Genomic DNA, 19511 nt, shown 5'->3' with positions numbered 1-19511 from the left:
ATTTATAAACATCAAGATTTATACCATTACGCCCACATACTCAAGGCGGCAATAAAAATGATAACAAGAAACTGTTTCAGATTTTTCCTCCGTAATTCCCGCACACTAATGGGCCTACGTTTAATGGCTTTGCTTATGGGGTGTTTAGTGATTTTTTATGCCAAAACAATATCGAAAAAGAGCTTAGCTGACTTGTTGTAGAGGAGGTCCAAGCAAATGTCCTGCAGGCTACTTTGCTGGCCAAACAATTCGAGGCCATGACGAATTGGCAACTTCCTTGGGACATGTTAAAGCCAAACGATTGAAGGATCATTTATCATTTCTATGTCTACATTTATGGCGGTAAAAAAAGGTTCTTAAAGAGAACCAATATTCAATATTAGTTCCGAGCGCCCTTGTAGCCCATGTAATAGTATTCAAAAATATTGCTCCATTTTCAAATTCAATTTGTCAATCATAAATTTCACGCACTCTTAATACAAATTTGCGGGCAATTGAAAAATTTCAAGTGCCTGTGTCGAACAAGATTTTCCTTTCGACGTGTTGAAACATTTTCCTTTTTTGCAACAATTTATGGACAAACTTTTCGGGCTTTGGTCTGTCAGAGTTAAGCATCGGCCTCTGCTCTGACACATGACTTGAATGTCAATGGGCAAAGGACACACACCCCCAACGAACTAAATAAAAACGGCACAAGGGGAGGGTCCTTGGAGTCCTGCGTCTCAGACAATGTCGCGTTAAATTTGCACAACTCGACAGAATTGCGCTACTGCAAATTCAAAACTTCTGTTTCGTATATTTCAGTTTGCCGAGGGGGTTACGCTTTCCCCAACATTTTCACCGCATAACTAACAAAATTTAAGGACAAAATATCAATATCCACTTTGCGAAACGCCAACTGCATGCGAATGAGTTTATTTTTGGCTGTGGCAAAGTGTCTAGATCTGAATCGGACACCGCCTGAGCCAACATTTCGCATTGCAAATGAAATGCTGTTTCTATTTCTTAGTTTTGTTTTACATTTTTTCTCCTTTTGTCACTTTTGCATAATTTCAATTTACCACTGGCGGCAACATATTGCAAAGAAGTTGCCATGCTACGAAATTCAACGCAGCTAAGTTTGAATAAATTTGCAGCAGAAGTTTTGAAGCTTAAGTTTTTAAGTTATCTAGAAAATTAATTTTAAAATTGAGCATTTTATGGACATTTTCTTAAAATATTTTTAAGCTCATTCTTGGAATTCATTTTTCAGCATAAACATTGTATATCCCGTAAAAAATCTTGCTGATGTCGACATGAAAGTCGAGGGCCATAAAATTTGTATGCCTCTTATTTTTTAAGGCTGTTGGCCAGGTCCAAGAGCCAAATTTAATTTGTTCTCCTATGACATTTACGGTCGTATTCAAATAACTTCGTTTGTCATACTTCACTGGCTTTGATGTCCTTTTGAACAGGGGTTGAAGCTTGTAGCAAAATGGGAAAGGTTTCGCTAGATTAATTTGGGGTCATGCATATAATATAATTTTTTATGGTGGGAGTGCGGTGGGGTTGGGGCTTCATTCAAACCGCAATCAAGTGACATAGAGAGCAGAGAATTTTCATATGAGGGAATTATTTATGGCTGAAAATCTCTTCAATGTGTCTCGAAGTTTAAACCCCTCTGCGATACAGTGGAAAATTATTTAATTTATTGCCATCTTTCTGGGAACATGTGTTCTAACAAAGTTTGCCTAATTAGGGGTAATAGATCTTAATAACTAAGTGAGACTTTTGATAAGGGTGCTGTAATAACTAATGAAGGAAGCTTTATGTCTCTGGGTTAAGTCACATGTAATTGTATTGCACTGGTTCCCTTCGCACTATGTGATGTTCTGGCGAAAAAGGATTTTTCTTTAACACGAGCAGGGTCTTGTGCTCGTTTTTGTGATTATGGGAGGGATCTTCCATTTTAGGGGTCTGTCTTAGAATATTAAAAAGCCTTTTAGCAAATCCATCCATACTCGTATGTTTATCTTCTTGTGCTTCTGAGACTTTTCGACTTGGTCCATCGTTTATGGTTTTTATTTTAAAAATCCGCAAAAGCCAGTTTTCGGATTTAATTTCCTTTTTAATCGAGTTGAAGTGATGTCTTCGTGGTATTTTATGAACGTGGTAAATTTCCCTTTGGTTATTATTCAAATGCGGTTTCTCAAATATTCTATCCCTATTTAGGGCAGGACATGTTTTTAAATCTTCATTGATTTCTATGATCCTGTAGTTATAGCTCAATCTTATACAATACAGCACCAAGATGATTCCGAAATGAAGACGCGCTGACATTTTCACAATCGAAACTGAACTGTTCCTTAAATCGATCGAGGTATTTATATAGGTTTATATGAAACCTTGAACTTGAGACCGGCTAAGCAAATTCCAGAGAAACAGCTGGCCACGATCAAAAGAGTTGTTTTAAAATATTTACGTTTAATGCAATATTTACAACTGTAAATAAAAATATATATTTTTGACAGAGTTTAACTGGTACCCAATTTTTAAGACCCAATCTGGAACCTGACCACGTAGATGCCATTTGCGCAGGAGAAGCCGTCTTCCCTCTCTCAACCTTTCCCCCGGGAATCATTCCATTCCCATTTCCAGACCCATTCCCAGTGAATCACTGTAAGTGACACGCGTGCCCCTCCGCACAATCACCCACCGCGAATTTGTGAATTTCGTTACCTCATGAAACCGAAACTGACATGAATTCGAAAAGCGTTTCGGGCGAACATTAACACATTTATTTTTCCATTCCGCAGGATGTTCCCTGTCGCCTGCGCGTCAAGTGTGGGCTGAATAATTTTTTAAGTGACTTCTTTTATTTGCATTTAGAAGCGTTTAAAAAAAGTCAACTGGGATTCGTGGGTGCGCTTATGTGAATACATTAAACCATTTTGGGATATCCTGGGGCGCTCCACCTGGTTGGTGGTATGACTAAAGGATATATGGTGTGCCTCATTTCAGTTTTTCAGGATATGGTTTTAGAATATTTTGATGAAGGAAGTACTTAACTACTCTTACCTTACAAGTTTGAAGGAAATTTTCCATATCTGAAGTCCATAATATTTCTAACATGTTTCCATTTTCAGATTTATTTACAAGGACTAGTATTCCCCACTTCATTTAATCAGTGACTCCATAAGAACTACTCAAATCTGGGGTTTCATGAGTAAGGAATCGGAAGAAGTGGCTACATGGGCATTTTCCATTACCCACTTAGCTGAAATTGTTTCGTGTGCATTGAACATGATTTATTATGACACATAAACAACAGCTTAACTTCCGGGTAACTTACACATATGTCCGTGCCGATGTGTGAGTGCTAAAAAAATGAAGAAAAATTGCAAAATGCCTGAGATATTGACTAAAAGCAACAGCAGCAGCCACCTCAATGGCACTTACCTTTTCCGCTTAAACACCCTCAACCTGGACATAATGGTGACCTAGCCCCCGGCCACATTTTCGGAATTCCCCTGCAATGCATTTGAAACTGGTTTGTCCCCGGGTTTCCTGCCCATTCCGTCCTCTTTTTATTAGCCAGCAACTTGTTCCTTGGTCGTAACGCTGTTTTTTATGCAATAGAATGGCAGTGGGTGGAATGCTCACCCGTGCGTCCAGTGGTCATCATTTTTCTTGCCCCACTCCCGCTGGTCACCGCCCCTCGATGGTTGTCCTTACAATGAGTAGTTCCATGTACGCGTCCTCCTCCCTTTGCCATCCTTTGCAAAAAGGGAAATTTATTGTTTTCGCCAGCAGCTTGTGCCAAATGTGCCGAGTGGCTCAGGACTCAGAATTCTGTATTCTGTATTCTGGATTCAGGATTCAGGTGCGCTGGACAAAGGCCAAAAAGCCGGGGCTATGTTGGGGTGTCACTTTTGACATTTAAGATGCCGCACAATGGCCTCTCGGTGGCGACTCTAATTTATACGCATCGCCTGCATGTGACACCGCCAACAAGTTTGAGGGCGCATTTGTCGTGCCCGAAAGTTTTTCCCATTTTTTACCATCCCATTTGCAATTCCAATGATTTTTATGGCCCTGTGAGTGGCTACCTCCCTCAATTGTCCTGGAAAAGCGTACAGAAAAAACTGTTGCATTGACAAATCTAATAAACAAACGGCAGCCAGACAACTGGACAAACTATGTGCAATTGATCGGCACTGGCTAAATGACAAGCACATGTTGTGGTTGACTTCGTTAAATGGGGAAGCATCTGGAAATGGTAAGTAAAATTTGGAAAGTAAATGGAAGTAAAACAATTTTCAAACGAGATTTAATCACATCAAATTTAAGATACATCTCACGACTACCATCCCCATGCTGTATCAAAATCCTATATCTTTTTCTGCGCAAATAAACGTTTATGATATCAATTATGCAGTCAAGCGCCTGCTTTTCACGTCTTTGCGTTTCCATAAGGAAGTCAATTTTCCCTGCCTCCGCGAGGTATCATCTTTTTATGGCCTTTTATGATGCCTGGCTGGCGTGGCAGGTTCCTTGGTTAATTGCTGGCTGCACATTGTTCAATTGTTCTGTGGTTCATATGCATCTTTCTCACTGCCACTCACTTTGCCTAATTGGGTCGCTCATTATAAAGGGGTTTTTTTTGGGGAAGGGGATAGGATCTGCCAGCGGAGCTCAGTCTTTGGCATCGTCGTGCAATGCTCCACTTTCAGATCATACCCTATTTTACCTTGGATATGTGTCTATTGCAGACAGGCTTAGTGATGGAAATAAATAAGTTAAAGGTTACGGATCATTATGGTTAAGTAAAATTCGAAAAAAACGTACTCTCTTAACTAAATAAGGATATAAGAAATCAAATAAAAGTATCTATTATATTTTAATTTTTTCAAGTTTAATAGAAGTCTTAATAGGGTATTCCAGTACTCGCCAGCTCTTACTTTGTTGTGTCTAAGCGAGGCTGACAAGAAAAGACAACCGTTTGACAGCTTCTCGTACGACGCTTAACTGCTTGAGGTTTTTTGGTTAAATGCAGCACCCTCACTCTTACCACTTTCACCATAAGCCATTAGGGCTAAGTGATTTGTTGTTGTTCGGGCTGCGCTTAGCACCTTGCAAATTGCCATCGGAAAAGCCGGGGGAACGGGTTGTGTCGGCTTGGCAAGGAACAAACTAATTGTGCGGAAGCGCAGGACATTTTCCTACTCCTGAAAGCAGAAGTCTGCTCCAGTTTTGGATTCTTCTCTGTTTTATGAGTATATATGCTTCTATGTATCCTACCCACATTGTTAGATGTGTTTGCCAATGACCAAGTTTGAGCCACTAGAAGCCAAAGTGTCAAAGTTTATGAAAATTCTGTGCATTCTGCATTGTGGTCGTGGTCGAAAGTTTGCACAAAGTAAGCAAACTTTGTCCACTCAGATACCAAGTTTGCATTGCAAAGTTCCACGTCTCCGAGGAGTGAGTGTGTCACATGGATATTAAACATTACATATAAGTATGGACATATCTGGTCATTGTTGGCAGTCTGACACGCGTGACATTTGCCTGATGAGAGGGAAATCAGAAACCCAGAGTGTCAGGAAAGTGTGACTTTGATCCTTACATGAAAATAATTTTAGATAGTTGATAACCGAAGGGTTGTTTTGTGTCATGGTCACATTAATAAAGTTGGATTCAAAAACGGGCATTATTTGAAACCTTATACCTAAAGTATATTAATAGTTTGGAATAGTAGGTATTTAAATCCTTCACTTATCAACCTTTCTTCAAAGCCATTTTAAACTACCACTCGAAATGGGTGTCGAGTCGTAAAATAGAATAATTTGCTTCACCCTTTTCGGTTGATTTAATAACCTGCCACCACATAGCCCTCAATTTTCCTTGAGGTCGCTTCACCCACCATAAAACTAATTGCCAGTTGTGACCTCAACTAGCGGTTGGTGTTCAGTCACCCACCACCAACAAAAGTCAAAATGCAAATTTGAAATCTTTTCCAGTTTTCCCCTCGACGACTTTCCCTAATCATATGCAAACGTAGGAATTAATCAATGATTTACAAGAACAATACGTGTGCACATGTTGCAGAGTGGGCAGAATGCCACGGGGCAGGGCGTTCCGGTGTCACTCCCAATGGAAAACCAGAGCCCAACCAACCAACCCACAAACCAACCAGTGCCAAACCCAATCCGAATCCGAATCTGAATCTGAATCCGAATCTGAATCGCAACTACACCCGCTTGTTAGAGGTTGGCCACCCACTGCCCACGGGCCTTGGGTTTTTCGGCAGAGACAGGTCAACGGGAGGGCAGGAATCTGGGATCCGGGATACGGGATTCGGGATTCTGGATTCTGGGGTCCGGTGCAATGAGCAAGAACACAAATAAGGCGTCGGCACTGATCCTTGTCAACCACCGCAACAGCAATAATTTCAGAGAATCGGAGCCAGGGAGCCAGACAACCCAACATCCCAGTCCTAGTCCCAATCCCAATCGCAATAGCCCAGGCTTCAGCTCGGGCTGCTAATAATTCAATTAGTTGCAACCTCTGGTGGTTGCAGCCACCACACGCCACATACCACATACCACTTACCACATCCACCATCCGCACAGAAGTTTCCCTGCAGCTTGCAGCGGAATCGGGTCTGCGATTCGGGTTCGGTTCAATAATCAAAATGCCGCCGGCCAAAAATCGCAGCAGTGCATAAATTGTGCCCGTGCTGCAGAAAGTGTAAACTGGTCGACAGAGTGGGTATTTCTGTGGCATCGGTGCTGCCGAGGTGGTTGTGCCTGGCATGGGGTCCTCCCATTTGGGACAATGTGTTGTGTGTGTGCCTCATATAATTGCTCTCGGCTTATTGTGCAATAAATACAACTGAAATGGACCACAGAGAACCAGCCAAATGTGCGAATTAAAAGTGAAAGAGTTTGTTTCAAATAAGTTAAGCAGTTTGGGTTTCTATATACTTTTCTTTCTATAAATGTTCCCATACTTTGAGCAGTTATAAAACGTATCAGTTTAAAGTTCTCTTGCTAACCATTCAGTTCCAAAACCAATATATTTTGAAGGCAATCAATATACAATCTATCCCATAATCCTCCAGCCAACCCTTGGGTAAACAGTTTGCCCGCCACTAAACAACATCGCAAATCCTCAAGTTAAAGGCGAGTAATTGTGATATAAATAAATGCGGAGAAGAATCAACATATCAAGATACAAGGCGAAGATACAAGTGGCCGCTTGTACGACATGAAGTGGGGGCGTGGCACGAAGGGGAGATGGGCTGGAGCTGCCACAGAGTTGGCACATATAAATTGTGAAATTGTAAATAATCGTAAATAACGCAAATATCGCCCCGGACCATTTTGGCCAGGCGGCGACAAAAGGTAAACCCAGCCAAGACTGGGTGTGATACGAGGTGGATCGGACCGCTGCAAATGCCGGGTGTGAGTTATTTATCCACTCACACTTGGTGTAATCCCATAAGCCGGCGATGGATTCGTGGATTCACTCGAAGGCAGCAAATCAGTAGCTGGGAAATGACTTAGCTGCCGCGGGCTGTATTACCAAGTCGTCTTTTCCCCCACTCAGAAGCTTGTAGTCGTTAGACTCTAACAGATTTATAGAGCACAACACCGTTGTGCTGGGTTTTCCTTTGCCAGGCAGCCAACCAGCCAACCAGCCTGCCAGCCAGTCGAGTCTGCAGCATGCAAAGTGAATTTATTGAGTTAAAATGCAAATTTAGCCACCATCAGTGGGAGAAATTGCTGGAGGAGTGGTGGAGTGGAGGCGCAGGGTGCGGGGAAAAATAAAAAAACGACTTAGCAAAAAATTTCCAGCATAACACGATGCGTATTTCAGTTCAGTACTTCAGTACTTCAGTTCCAGCTCCTCTGACAGATTGCCCTCTGAAGCAGATGGGAAATCTACTGAAGGTGGGGAGCAGTCGAATGACGAAGGCGCGTACTATTTATTTAAGCTGTCTGTACAAGTGTCTCGGCAATTTGTTGAAGATTAAATGCCATCTTATGTGTTGACAATTTGTTATTCTTGGCTGTGGTGGAGGGATTTTATAATTTGCAAGGCAGTACTTCTCCAAGGAAATGGGCAAAGGAGCCGAATGCATTAATCCATAAGTAACTTCTTGATCAGCATTCGAAGCTAGACTTAAAAGTATATGTTATTTTTTGAGAACATGTTACTTGTGCATTTCCATAATGGCTGGATAGATTAGGTAAAGTTCAACATGTGTGCATCAGCTTCAAGAGCTCAGAGCAGGTAACCTAACCCTACGTCACCTGATGGTGACCCCGAACCACTCGCAAAACTCTAGACTTTCCCGTCGGACAGGAAGGCAACGAAATAATTCAAACCGAGGCGCGCTTATCGCACGCTTTATCCTCGAACAACTGGGAAAACTTTACACTTTCATGGGCCAGAAGCGCAAACAAAATAAACAGCGGGCGAAAGAGCAGCATGCGAGTTGTTTAGTGGCAAGTAACCTTTATTTGTTTTGTGGCAAGCAACCTCCCAAGGATATCCGCCGCTGATAAGCCAAGCGCCAAAAAAGCCATTAAAAATCCCTTTTGTCTTTGGCTCCATTTGCTGGTGCGTCGCAAAGCGGGCTAAAACGATGTAAACAAGTGCTATGAATGCGGCCAAGAAATTAAGCGTGTCAACATCGTGGTCGCGGCTTGCCAAAAATGCCGAACTTTGTTTGGCATTTCAAAGTGTGTGTGTGTGTGTGTGTGTGTGTGTGTGTGGAGAGTAATAAAGCAGAAGCCGCAAATTATAATTTTAACCTTTTTGGCGCCCGAACAGGGACCTTGGGAGTGGGACCAGCAGTGGGTGGGTGGGTGACTGGGTGGCCAGCCATGCATAAGTGGGTGAGTGTGGCAGGCACGATAAGCGGCCTTGTCTCACGTCCTCGGCCCTCTAATAGAATTAAAATCCGAGAACGGAAGTGCTCCCGGCCAAAGGTCGTTGTGGCTTTTTAATGGCCACAGCTCAACCCTCTGGCATTTCCCATATGAGTGAAAATAATAATAACAGTAATTTGGATGCTCAACTAGAGGCGTAAAGGTTGAAAATTCATATGCAAATGATTCGGAAACATTTCCGGTTGGAATCAAAAGATTTGTGGGCGGGTGGCAGGGTTTTCAGGCGAAGTGAGCCAGCGAAAGAGCCCTTTTAATTGTCCGTGTGGCGAGCTGTTGGCCGTAAATTGAAAATAAACCATTAAGCATCCTTACTACTGCCAAAAATAATAATTCAGGATTAGTCGCAACCCGTTCACCCCACCCCTCCCGTTTTCACACATTGCAGCCAGGTTAATTACGGCACTCGACCAGGTCGCTGTGGCCGAGAGATTACGTAATCGTTTCTCCAACAATATTGGGAGCTAGGCGGGTTACAAATAGAGAAATCCAATTATTTTTAAGCTGGCTGCGGAATGCTTCTATTGCCTATTGAATGCTACAGGCTGTTATATCCTGAATCTTTGAAATTTAGAGGCTGATTTAGATTGTTATAACTGAAATGCTACGACACACTTCTTGGCACTCGAATTGCTACTTAAGTAATAGCAATGAAGGCCAATAACAACTGCAACATGGCTCAACACCCACAACTTCTACCCACTTCGTTGTTCACTCATTAGCACCTTCTTTGGCTTGTAAACATTTCGGCGAGCAAGCTCAATCAAATTAAATGCAAATTTGGCAACTTTCGAATTGTACGCAATCAGTTGCGACACCCACGCAAATAAAAAAGTCAGCTGGGCAACATTTGCAACATTTGCAGCAGCAACTGCAGCGGCCACATTTGCAGCAGTCAAATTGCCTTAGCTGGTTTCTGTGGGTTTTGGCCAACAATCAGTGAATACATTTTCACCAGGCCAATAACAAAATTGTGAGTCGGCTAACCGAGATCTATTCGCTGTCTAGTCCCATTCAAGTCAACTTTTCTTGCCAACCACTTTCTGTTAGCACCGCAAATTGTTGTCAGAAGCATTCTTTTAAAAAAGCCAACAATTCTGCAAACCAATAAACAAAAAAACATGGATACCACAAATGCAAATAAAAGAGTTGAAGACAGAAATCTAAAATGGTCACACGACACACGTAAAAAATGCTGTCAGTTTTGCGGTTGCTACTGTTGGCTGAACTGCTAATGAAATGTGGCGCCAAAGTAATTGAAAAGGAGTTTGTTTTTTATATGTGAGTGTATAGAGCTTTAACATTAATTGGGAAGAAAATGAAGAGAGCAAATAAAGATACATCTTCTTCATGGTAGTGACCTCTAGAGTTCTGGGCATATTCATTTCGTAACACCACACCATACCTAAAGTTCACTAATTAATGCGCGTAGAAAGCGTAGAAAGCGACTCCCTTGGCAGACAAATTTCAAATAATATCAATGACTCGTGAACAGAAACCGCACAAAGAGCAAAAATTATTCACGCTACATAATTAAGACAAGGCGCTGCCAAAAAGCGCGCTGAGGGTAAAGGGTTGTGTCCCGGCAACCTCAAAGTAACCACCCACAAGACCCCCAGCCATAACTCCTTCTCCAGCTGTCCGTCTACAAAGTGTTGTCATTTGTTTTACAGAGTTGGATTTAATTACACACAATTACCGCGTTTCACAGGCCGATCCATTTCCCAGCTGAGGCAGCTTGGTGGCTTGTGGCTTTGTGGCTTGGAATCGATGTCGCCGGCCCGGGCAACAGGTAAGCCTCCCCCAAAACCCACTCCACCCAGTCCCCCCACTAAAATTGGACTCCCGCTTATTAACGCCATCATCTGTGTGGACGTCGCCAACGCGTTTTATGCAAATTGTAAGCGGAAACTCTTTCAAAGGCAGGCTAAGTCGCGGTAAAGGGGAAAATGGGAAATGGAAAATGGCAGCGAGTGTTGCAATCGTAAAATAAAACCGAATCAGTTCCCCAGGGTGCGAGTGCTCCTGTTTGTGGCAACTCTTTCCTGATGCTTCGCGTTAGTTGAGTTATTATTATTGTAAATTAATTTCTGTTCATTAGATTTTATAATGTCACAAAGTTTGCAGTCGCGCAGCTGGGACGAAGTGCTTTCTTCGAGTGAGAGATGGGGAAATCATCAGGGGTTTCAAGAAATAGCTATTTCGGAGTATACAAGTTTGATCTTATTGAAAAACTTTAAGAGACTATCCGCTTGTGTCTATCCGCTCTTAGCACGGTAATTCTAATATAATTTTAGAAAATGTAGTATTATTTGATAACAAGAATCAATACCATCACATTTTTCGGAATCATTTGTATTTATTTAAATCGTTTGGTATTTATCTAATATTTTCCATAAAATCTGTTGAAGTTTTACATTGATACTCCTGTGTGTTAAAAGCACTCATTATTTCAAAGAACGAAAAGAGCTATCACATGTGACCACTCATTTTGAGCAGATGAAGCATATCAATTACATGCCTACACGCCCAGGACATCGGTAAATAATCCTTTTTGAAATGGCGCACAAAACCAAATTAATTAATGTGCCACACAGCCGGAATTTATGGCTTGAATAGACACCGACCCAGTGCCACAGGGCACACAGATGTTACAGGTGATTGTGCGGCAGAAAGGGATGTGGCATCCGCACATAGAACTCAGAGCTCATAATTACGGGCAACATGGATGGCAAACTACCGCCGCAAAGCAACTACCACAAATCGATGGGATTGAAAGTTTCGGGAGGAGGGAACAATGATTTTGCATATTTTAGTTGCCCCTTGCCTGTGGCAACTGCCTGTGGAGTTGGCTTCTAATTGAAAGTACACACAGATAGATGGGCGCATTATGAACTCGAACTCATTGATTGCGCGGCGATAAAAGTTGGAAAATTCTGAAAATGAAAATGTTTATTATTATCATTTGCGCACACGGGCTCCCGTCCGCCGAGATGACAAAGCATAATAAATTGCCCGATTTGGCTCCGGTCTGTCGTGGCTTTTGCTCCCATTCAGTTCCATTCAGTTCCCGGTGCTGGCCCAAAAGCCACACAGTGCAGTGTTTTAATGAATTTTTAATTAGTAGCAATTAATATGGTAATTTGTTCAAGTTCCAATCGGCGAGTGTCATGAAAACGACTGGGACATTCGTTTTTTTGTGATTTCAACTGGCTTTTACAGAGCAATCTACTTAGTGCCATGCATACTAGGGATGGTTCTCAAGATATATACCCTTTTTATTTTGAGGAATCGGATGGTATTAGACATTCCTATATAAATGGTGAAACTATTTCCCTGTGAAACATTTTTCATGAGAGATGAAACATTTCCCTTCGCCGATATACGTTAAGCAATTCAGTTGTACACATGCACAGGGATACTTGTGTGGTAAATAGGCTTAATGAATTCCTTGATTAGCAATAATCTCAACTTAATCTTAACCATTTATTTACACTCATTCCTCGAACGGGGAATACAAGTGCGCCCCCAAACAACTCCATCAAGTGTAGTTAAAGGAGTCAACTGCGGCGTACCGAAGACTTGTATTCAGCCAGCAGATTAATTGCATTAATTAATCGCCTAAAAAGGAGCACAAAAAAATGGATGGCAAGCACTAAAGTAAACAGATCTCCAGACAGACTTGCCTCAAACAAATGTAATAGCACGCCATGATTCCCCGGCAAAGGAGTGCTCCAGTTCAGCTGAGGATGGGAGGCAAGTGGATTTCCGGTTTTCATTAAGCTCCGTCCGCAATGCAAAACATTCTTTGGTGCAGAATGATTTGTTTGCCCGAGTCCAGTCCAGTCGAACCGAGGCGCAATTTCATAATTAACATTGGGCTTCTCTATGATTATAATGGAACTGGAAACTGACCGTGCTCAGTCAACTGAACTGCGATGAAAATGCGTCGCTTTCCTCGCATTTGATTGATCATTCCCAGCGGGTGAGCCAAACCGAGCCGGTGCCTTGCCACCCGTCGAACTTGTAATGTATCCTGTAATCGAGTGTAATCCTGTAAGACCTGCACAAAAGTTGCCCAGCTGGATGGCGTCCTTTGTTCGCGTATCCCTGCATCTCCCCTCTGCATCCAAAAACGGCCTCATAACCATAATCATCATCATCGCAGTGCTCACATTGTGCAGATGGCTTTGCTTTTGACGGTTTTATTGGTCAATTGAGGAACTTTCGTTATTGACATTGACTTGGAATGCGGGTATAACTCAGATAATTATTTGGCTTTGAGGCACTCATTGTTTGAACTTTTAATGATATTGGCTTTATAAGTGAATCCGTTCTTAATCCGTTTCTGTTAATCCGTTCTGGAAATATTAGAAAAATACAAAATATTAAATTTAAATATGATTGCGTTTTTATTTATTTTTGTACTATTGAGTTGAATAGTAGTAACTTAATAACTTATCTGAATCATTTAATATTTTATGCAATGTGTTTTGCATTCATTTAATTACAAAGTATGGATCAGCTATTCCTATTAAGCTTCTTAGTTCTGAGCACCGTGTTTCAGCTACTTATCCGTTGACATCAGAAGTCATCAAGTCCTGTGACGCTCAACTTTTTCTGCCAGTTCTCGAATACTTTCCACCATCCTTCCTCCACCATCAGAAGTCAGCCAGAATCCCATGAGTCGAAAAAAATCAAAATCAAATGCCATAGCAAAGTGGATTTTCCACCCTTTTTATTAGCAATTCCTCACCGACCAGGCGCAAACGCGTCGGTGGTGCGGCCTCCTGTCCTGGGTTTCCGCATCCACATTGGGTGGGGGTGGTTTTACGAGGTCTTCACTGTGGCTTGTGTTTGGGCTTGGGTTTGGGCTCTGTGGTAATCCCACAATGAGCTACCATAATAGATGGCAAGCAAATTGAAGAGCTTTGTGGCCTGGTTGCGGTTGTCACCGTGGGTTCGCTTTCTGGACTTTTGGGTGGGCGGCGGCGGAATTGACTTGTGTGTTGCGTTTAACATTTGCGGTTTCGCACTTTTGCAACAATCCGAACGCGATGACGACGGGCGAACGGCGAACGGCGAACGGTCGAAATGGTCGTGTGGCATCAGCATCGACGAGGGAGATACATCCGTATCCGTCCTGGTTTTTTTTGTCGGATTTTTGGCTGCTCGGCTGTTGGGTGTGCTTGTGCTGGCCATTGATTGTACGCAACAGGGTGGAAAGTTGAAGTGCATCCGGGAGTGGTCAGCTACGTCTGTTGTTTGCTCATCGCCGACAGTCTGCTGGCCAAATTACTGGATTGCCGTGAGGGGGAACGAGAAGATGTCCTGTCATTATGCGAATTATGAGTGGGATAAAAGGCATTAAACAGTTCATTTTTTCTGCACTTTTAGTGCACGGGTTTTAGGCTAATTGAAAAGGGGCTGCTGGGTGGGAACGCAGGTGTATTTTGTAATTTGTAAAATGAGGGTGTTCGTTGTTAGTTGTGTGTTTGTGGTTGTCCGGCCCAAAAGTATGCCACATAAATCCGATGATTTTTTAGAACTTTATATGCGGCTCTGGTTCTGGGATGGAATCCCATCCAATCCTATTTCTAGCTTATCAGTGCTTCATGCTTGACATATTTCAGCATGCATACGTACGATATATGAATTATCGGGACTTCTTTTTCGTACATGTCAAATTTTGTGACATTTTTTGGAATTTCAATTTTGACAGTTGATGAGCTGTTACACACACGGGGTAGTTATTTGCTGATGGGGATGACATTTGGGGGAGTCACCTGGATTTATGGGCAGCTTTAAGTTCTGCCACACATCTGATGCCTCTTTCCAGCTGATGTAATTAAATTTGTGGCTGTGACAATTTCATTTGTGGCTCCCTCTCCAAACCCTTAAGTCCGGACCAACCCTTTTGCTGTTCGAAAAACCCCCACTCTACTTTTCATTCCATTTTTTGTTCCTTGTTTTTTTTCATTTTTCCAAGAGGTTGAGTGTTGTTACATTATCATCGACATCGAAAGGGGAGGTCCCAGCTTTTGAGTGCGTGTCCTGCGAATTTCCCGACTCCTGCACATCTCCGCGGCAACTGTTTTGTAGTCATATTATGTGTCATTCGCCATGGAAGTGCTTTCAAATGTGCTCTTCTGCTCGTTTTAAGTGATTTAATGGATTTTGCATACGTGAGCAGCCTGCAAGTTGGTAATTGCTGGAGGCGACTTCAATTAGTGGCACACAAATGATAGGGGAAATGTCGCATGGCATTTCGAGTGTCCTGCAAAACGCAATCAGCCGGAAGTGACTTTCGCGACAAATGGGTTTTGATGGCCATTCTGAAAAACAGAATATTATTAAGGTATTATGCAAACTAAAAGTGCCAAAAGTGCTACATAAATTGTGCACTGCACTTTCCCGATTCGTCTGTGTTAAGATACAAATCTGGCCGCAGCTCATTCACCGCAAAATTAATCCCTTTCAGTTGTGCATTTTGGTTTTTTTCTCTGCCGAACAAACCGTTTAATTAAAGAATAACAAAAGTCTACCAAATCGACAATTGGCAGCCAGGGGAATCATTCCATCAAACTGTCAATAAGCAATTCATTTGCAAATGCGCTGGTCGTCGAGGGGAATACTCCACTCACAAAAGCGAGTTGAGATAAAGAAAAAAGGTAACCAAAGAAATGTCTCCGCAATTGTAGGTGATTCGGTCCATGTCATTGTTTGTCAAAAAGCCATTTGCAAGTGTATCGAATTTCGAGCGAAAAAAGTTTTCGGGATGGCCCACAGACTTGAGACAAAAGGCGAAGTGGGAATACTCTTTGGCTTTTCTCACTACAACATTTGGAAATAGGCGCTAGTAGGAATTTTTCTAATTTATATTCTATTTATATTCTTTATATTCTATATTCTAATAGTTTTTTTTTAAATTATATTAAATTAGGCAGCAAAGAACTTGTTTTCTGTTCAAACAACTGAATTAAAATAAATTTTTAAAATGGTTCAAAACACTTTTAGTATATATGCCATCCATCCTATAGCAATTTTCATAAGTATAATCTTTTGTGCCACCAAAGTAAGAGCATCCGTCCTCCGGGTTAAGGGCATACAGTTCCCCAGAGACTCGAATGTCGATGCGATTTGCCGGGGTAAAGGTGGCGCTTTGGCGCTGACTCGACTGCGTCGTACCCCTTGACAGGGGCAACCTATCCAGGTATCGTAGCGCCCCCATCTAGCCAAAGAGCCCTGACATTTGCGCCTCCCCACAGTGCTTCATGCACAATCAGCGACTCGATTTAATGGAAAAAATGAATTTCACTCTTCTGCGCCGGCTCAACATTGCGGTTCCACCATTGTTCCTGGGACAAAGGATCGCCGGCGAACGAGTGAAACGAATGTGTTCGAATGCTGGCCAAAATAGAGGAAAAAAGATGGCTCGGTTTGTCTATAAGCAGAGCGTTTAATGAACACCTCCCTCCTTCGTTCATTGGCAATGGAAATCCTCTTTTGCGCACAGCAAATCGAAAAATCGTAATTGAAGCTCTGCACTGCCAATGTGAAACTTTTACCGGAGGACTAGAAAAAAAAGAAGAAAAACGAACTGTCAATGAATTTGCTGTCAAGAGCGTTTGCCTTGATTAATTGTGGTTTGAGGTTTTGTGTACAACATATGCGGTGAGAGAAAACAGTTTAGATATCCGGTGGGCCAACACTTGATTTAAATTTAAAATGCGCTGCCAGGAGGTTGGCATAAAAAAATGGCCAACTTTTTTATTTGTGTCGAATTTGGAGCACAATGCAACCGCGATAAGGAGAGTACAGCGTATAGGAAATTAAATTTTTTCCAATCAAAAACATTTCAATGGCAGTTCACACTCTCGATTCGTTTAAAAAAACAGGGTGAGGAAATCTGTTGAAAAGGGGGAGTTGGTCGGGGAAATACAGAGATGTGCAATCAGCATTCTCAGTGGCCCGGGCTTGGGGATTTATTTGTTGGCCATTGTGTCAATAAACTGGCAAAAATGTTCAGACACACATACTCGAATAACGCGATGCTCGAAAATGATAAGCCAAAGTGTGTCTGGCACAATCAATTTTAATGAAACTCTTCGATTGGAAAGAGAAATAGTTGCAAATGTACTATGACTTTTTGATATAATTTCAAATAATAATTAAATAATGTTTAGCCTGCTGGCCATTGAAAAAATATACTATTCTCGAAATTTCCCCCTCAATGCCCCCGTTTAAGGGCGCCTTCAGTGGGAAAAACAATAACATTAAATCACTTAAAGTGTCAACATAGCCCTGGTCAATGTACCAAGTGCAAGTCCAGATGGCATCGTTCATTATCATAATCTGCAACATCATAAAGCAATTTGGCCCCTCTGCAGTGAGTTTGTTTTGCGTCTCGCCACGGATGTGAGTTGGCTGCTCTTGGAAATCTTAATTACCGGCCCCCTCTATTTGGACCAGAACTTGACCTCGTCCTGGACGACGAATGTGGAGTGTTAAGAGCTGTCCCTTAGCTGACCATAATGGGGGTTAATTGGTCTGTGGTGCGCGACACGCATACATCTTGGTAATTAACAAGTGGAGCGAGTTTGGCCATATGGACTGGCTTTCTAGGGGGACATCTACTTACTTACTTTCTTTCACTCCACCCCAGAAGATATATCTTTTCTTGGGCTTCGGGTGCATTTCAAAATGAATTTATGAGGCGTTGCCCTGATATTAATTTCGCATGCTTTCACCACAAGCATTTCTACCCATGGCAATTATAGTGGCAGTGTCATTGGACTTTCTTCAACTAGCGCAATTTATGGTTTCATTATGTTAATTATTGGCAATTGCTGGATAATGCGCCCTTAAACGAGTGTTGCGATAACCTCTATGCACTTTCTTAATTTAGAAAGTTCTAGGAAGTGCGGCATGCACTCTCCATGGATCCAGAACCACAAAAGCCTGTCCAACAATGGGGCGCAGACCATTAGGCCCTTCCATCCACCTGCCAACGAATTTGAAACTCATTGTTGTGGCAGCCAAAAATGCAAGAAAAACAGCTGAATACCCATTTCGAACAATGCAACAAAGTGCACGTAGGATAATGGACAGGTAATGCATACGTTACGAAAGTATTTTTATATTTCACTATAAAAATACTTGCCGATTAAAGAGAAATTTCAAATGAAACTTAAAATGGGCACCATCATTAATCAAGTTGCGACACATCCTTGGACAGTTTTACTCCCTTGGATTTTCATTAGCCGACTGTCAGCCGTCAAATGCTGTTAACGATTCCCCTGGTTCTGATTCTGATCCCGATCCTGATTCCTGATTGCTGATGCCTACTCCTGCTGGGTGGGCGTGGAAGTGTCCTTTCTTGAGGGTTCTTCACTTGTTGTTTGGCGTTTCGCCCGGCCTTAATTGTTATTTGGACAAATTGTTTTTCGTTAACCAGCCAACGATTAATGATGTGGTCAGTGTTTCGCAAAAGGGGAGGCAAGCCATAAACCACATCGGTTGTCTAGAAAATTTATAAGGGTTTCCGCAATTAAATCTGTACTAATTAGCAACAATAAGACAATTAAGAAAATATGCTGTGAATTTCGCTGCTTCAGTTAAGGAACTTGTAAAAATATGGACGAAGAATTAGCAGAAGGGAGAGGGTTCATTTAAATTTGGGCAAGCATTTTATGGAGTACGTCAATGCAATAGCTAGGCAATTATATTTTTTTGGGACCGAAGGATAAAAGGGTTCTATAAGGGGTCTTTCATATTATTAAAGCTCAAATACTTAATTCTTAACTTCTTTGTTTGGAAATATATTTCAAAGTTAAATACAAATTAAATATAAAACAAGATAGAATGCTATAGCCGAGTTCCCCGACTATCAGATACCCGTTACTCAGCAAGTGGAAGTGCAAACGAGAATTTTCAACATTTTCTGGTATATCGGTAGAAATTGTGGGCATATGATTTTTTTGAGGTTTGTGGGCGTTAGAGCGTTAATTTTTGGAATTTCGACATCATCCCATCAGAAAAATGTCAAAAAAAAGAAAAAAAATTAATTTCTAAATTTGAATGCAGAGTTTTAGAGAATTGCTCCTGAAATATTTTTAGGTATGCCAAGTCAAAATCCTATTAAGATAAGTTGAGTTATGAAGTTTAGAGCTTCAGCCTTGGGACATTTCTTAATTTTATTGAATTTCTACAATATCATACATCAGAAAAATGACAAAAAAATTAAAAAATAATAAATTTCTAAATTTAAATGCAGATTTTTAGAGAATTGCTCCTGAAACATTTTGAGGTATGCCACTTCAAAATCTGATAAGGATAAGTTGAGTTATGGAGTTTAGAACTTCACCTTTGGGACCGGCAGACGGATATGGCCAGATCGACCAGGCTATTGATCCTGATCTTTATATGGTCGGAAACGTTTCCTTCTGCCTGTTACATACTTTTAAATCTAGTATAACCTTTTACTCAACGAGTAATGGGTATAAAAGCAACAAATATGCAACAATATGCAACAGATATGCAAATAATCTTAATTTGAACAACATGGGCTTTTAA

The 19511-nt window shown here is 41.6% G+C and overlaps 1 protein-coding gene across 1 annotated transcript; it reads right to left on the bottom strand.

Annotated features, from left to right (window-relative positions):
- Positions 1-1748: 1748 nt before the first annotated feature.
- LOC113564865 lies at positions 1749-2319 on the bottom strand. Its single transcript, XM_026983959.1, has one exon. The coding sequence runs from the start codon at positions 2317-2319 to the stop codon at positions 1825-1827; it is 495 nt and encodes a 164-aa protein (XP_026839760.1). The 3' UTR covers positions 1749-1824.
- Positions 2320-19511: the final 17192 nt, after the last annotated feature.

Source organism: Drosophila erecta, unplaced genomic scaffold (genome assembly GCF_003286155.1).
Source record: "Drosophila erecta strain 14021-0224.00,06,07 unplaced genomic scaffold, DereRS2 tig00000000-arrow-pilon, whole genome shotgun sequence".
Taxonomy (NCBI): domain Eukaryota; kingdom Metazoa; phylum Arthropoda; class Insecta; order Diptera; family Drosophilidae; genus Drosophila; species Drosophila erecta.
The sequence above is the reverse complement of the archived record's forward strand: the minus strand, read 5'-3'. Positions and strand labels throughout refer to the sequence as shown.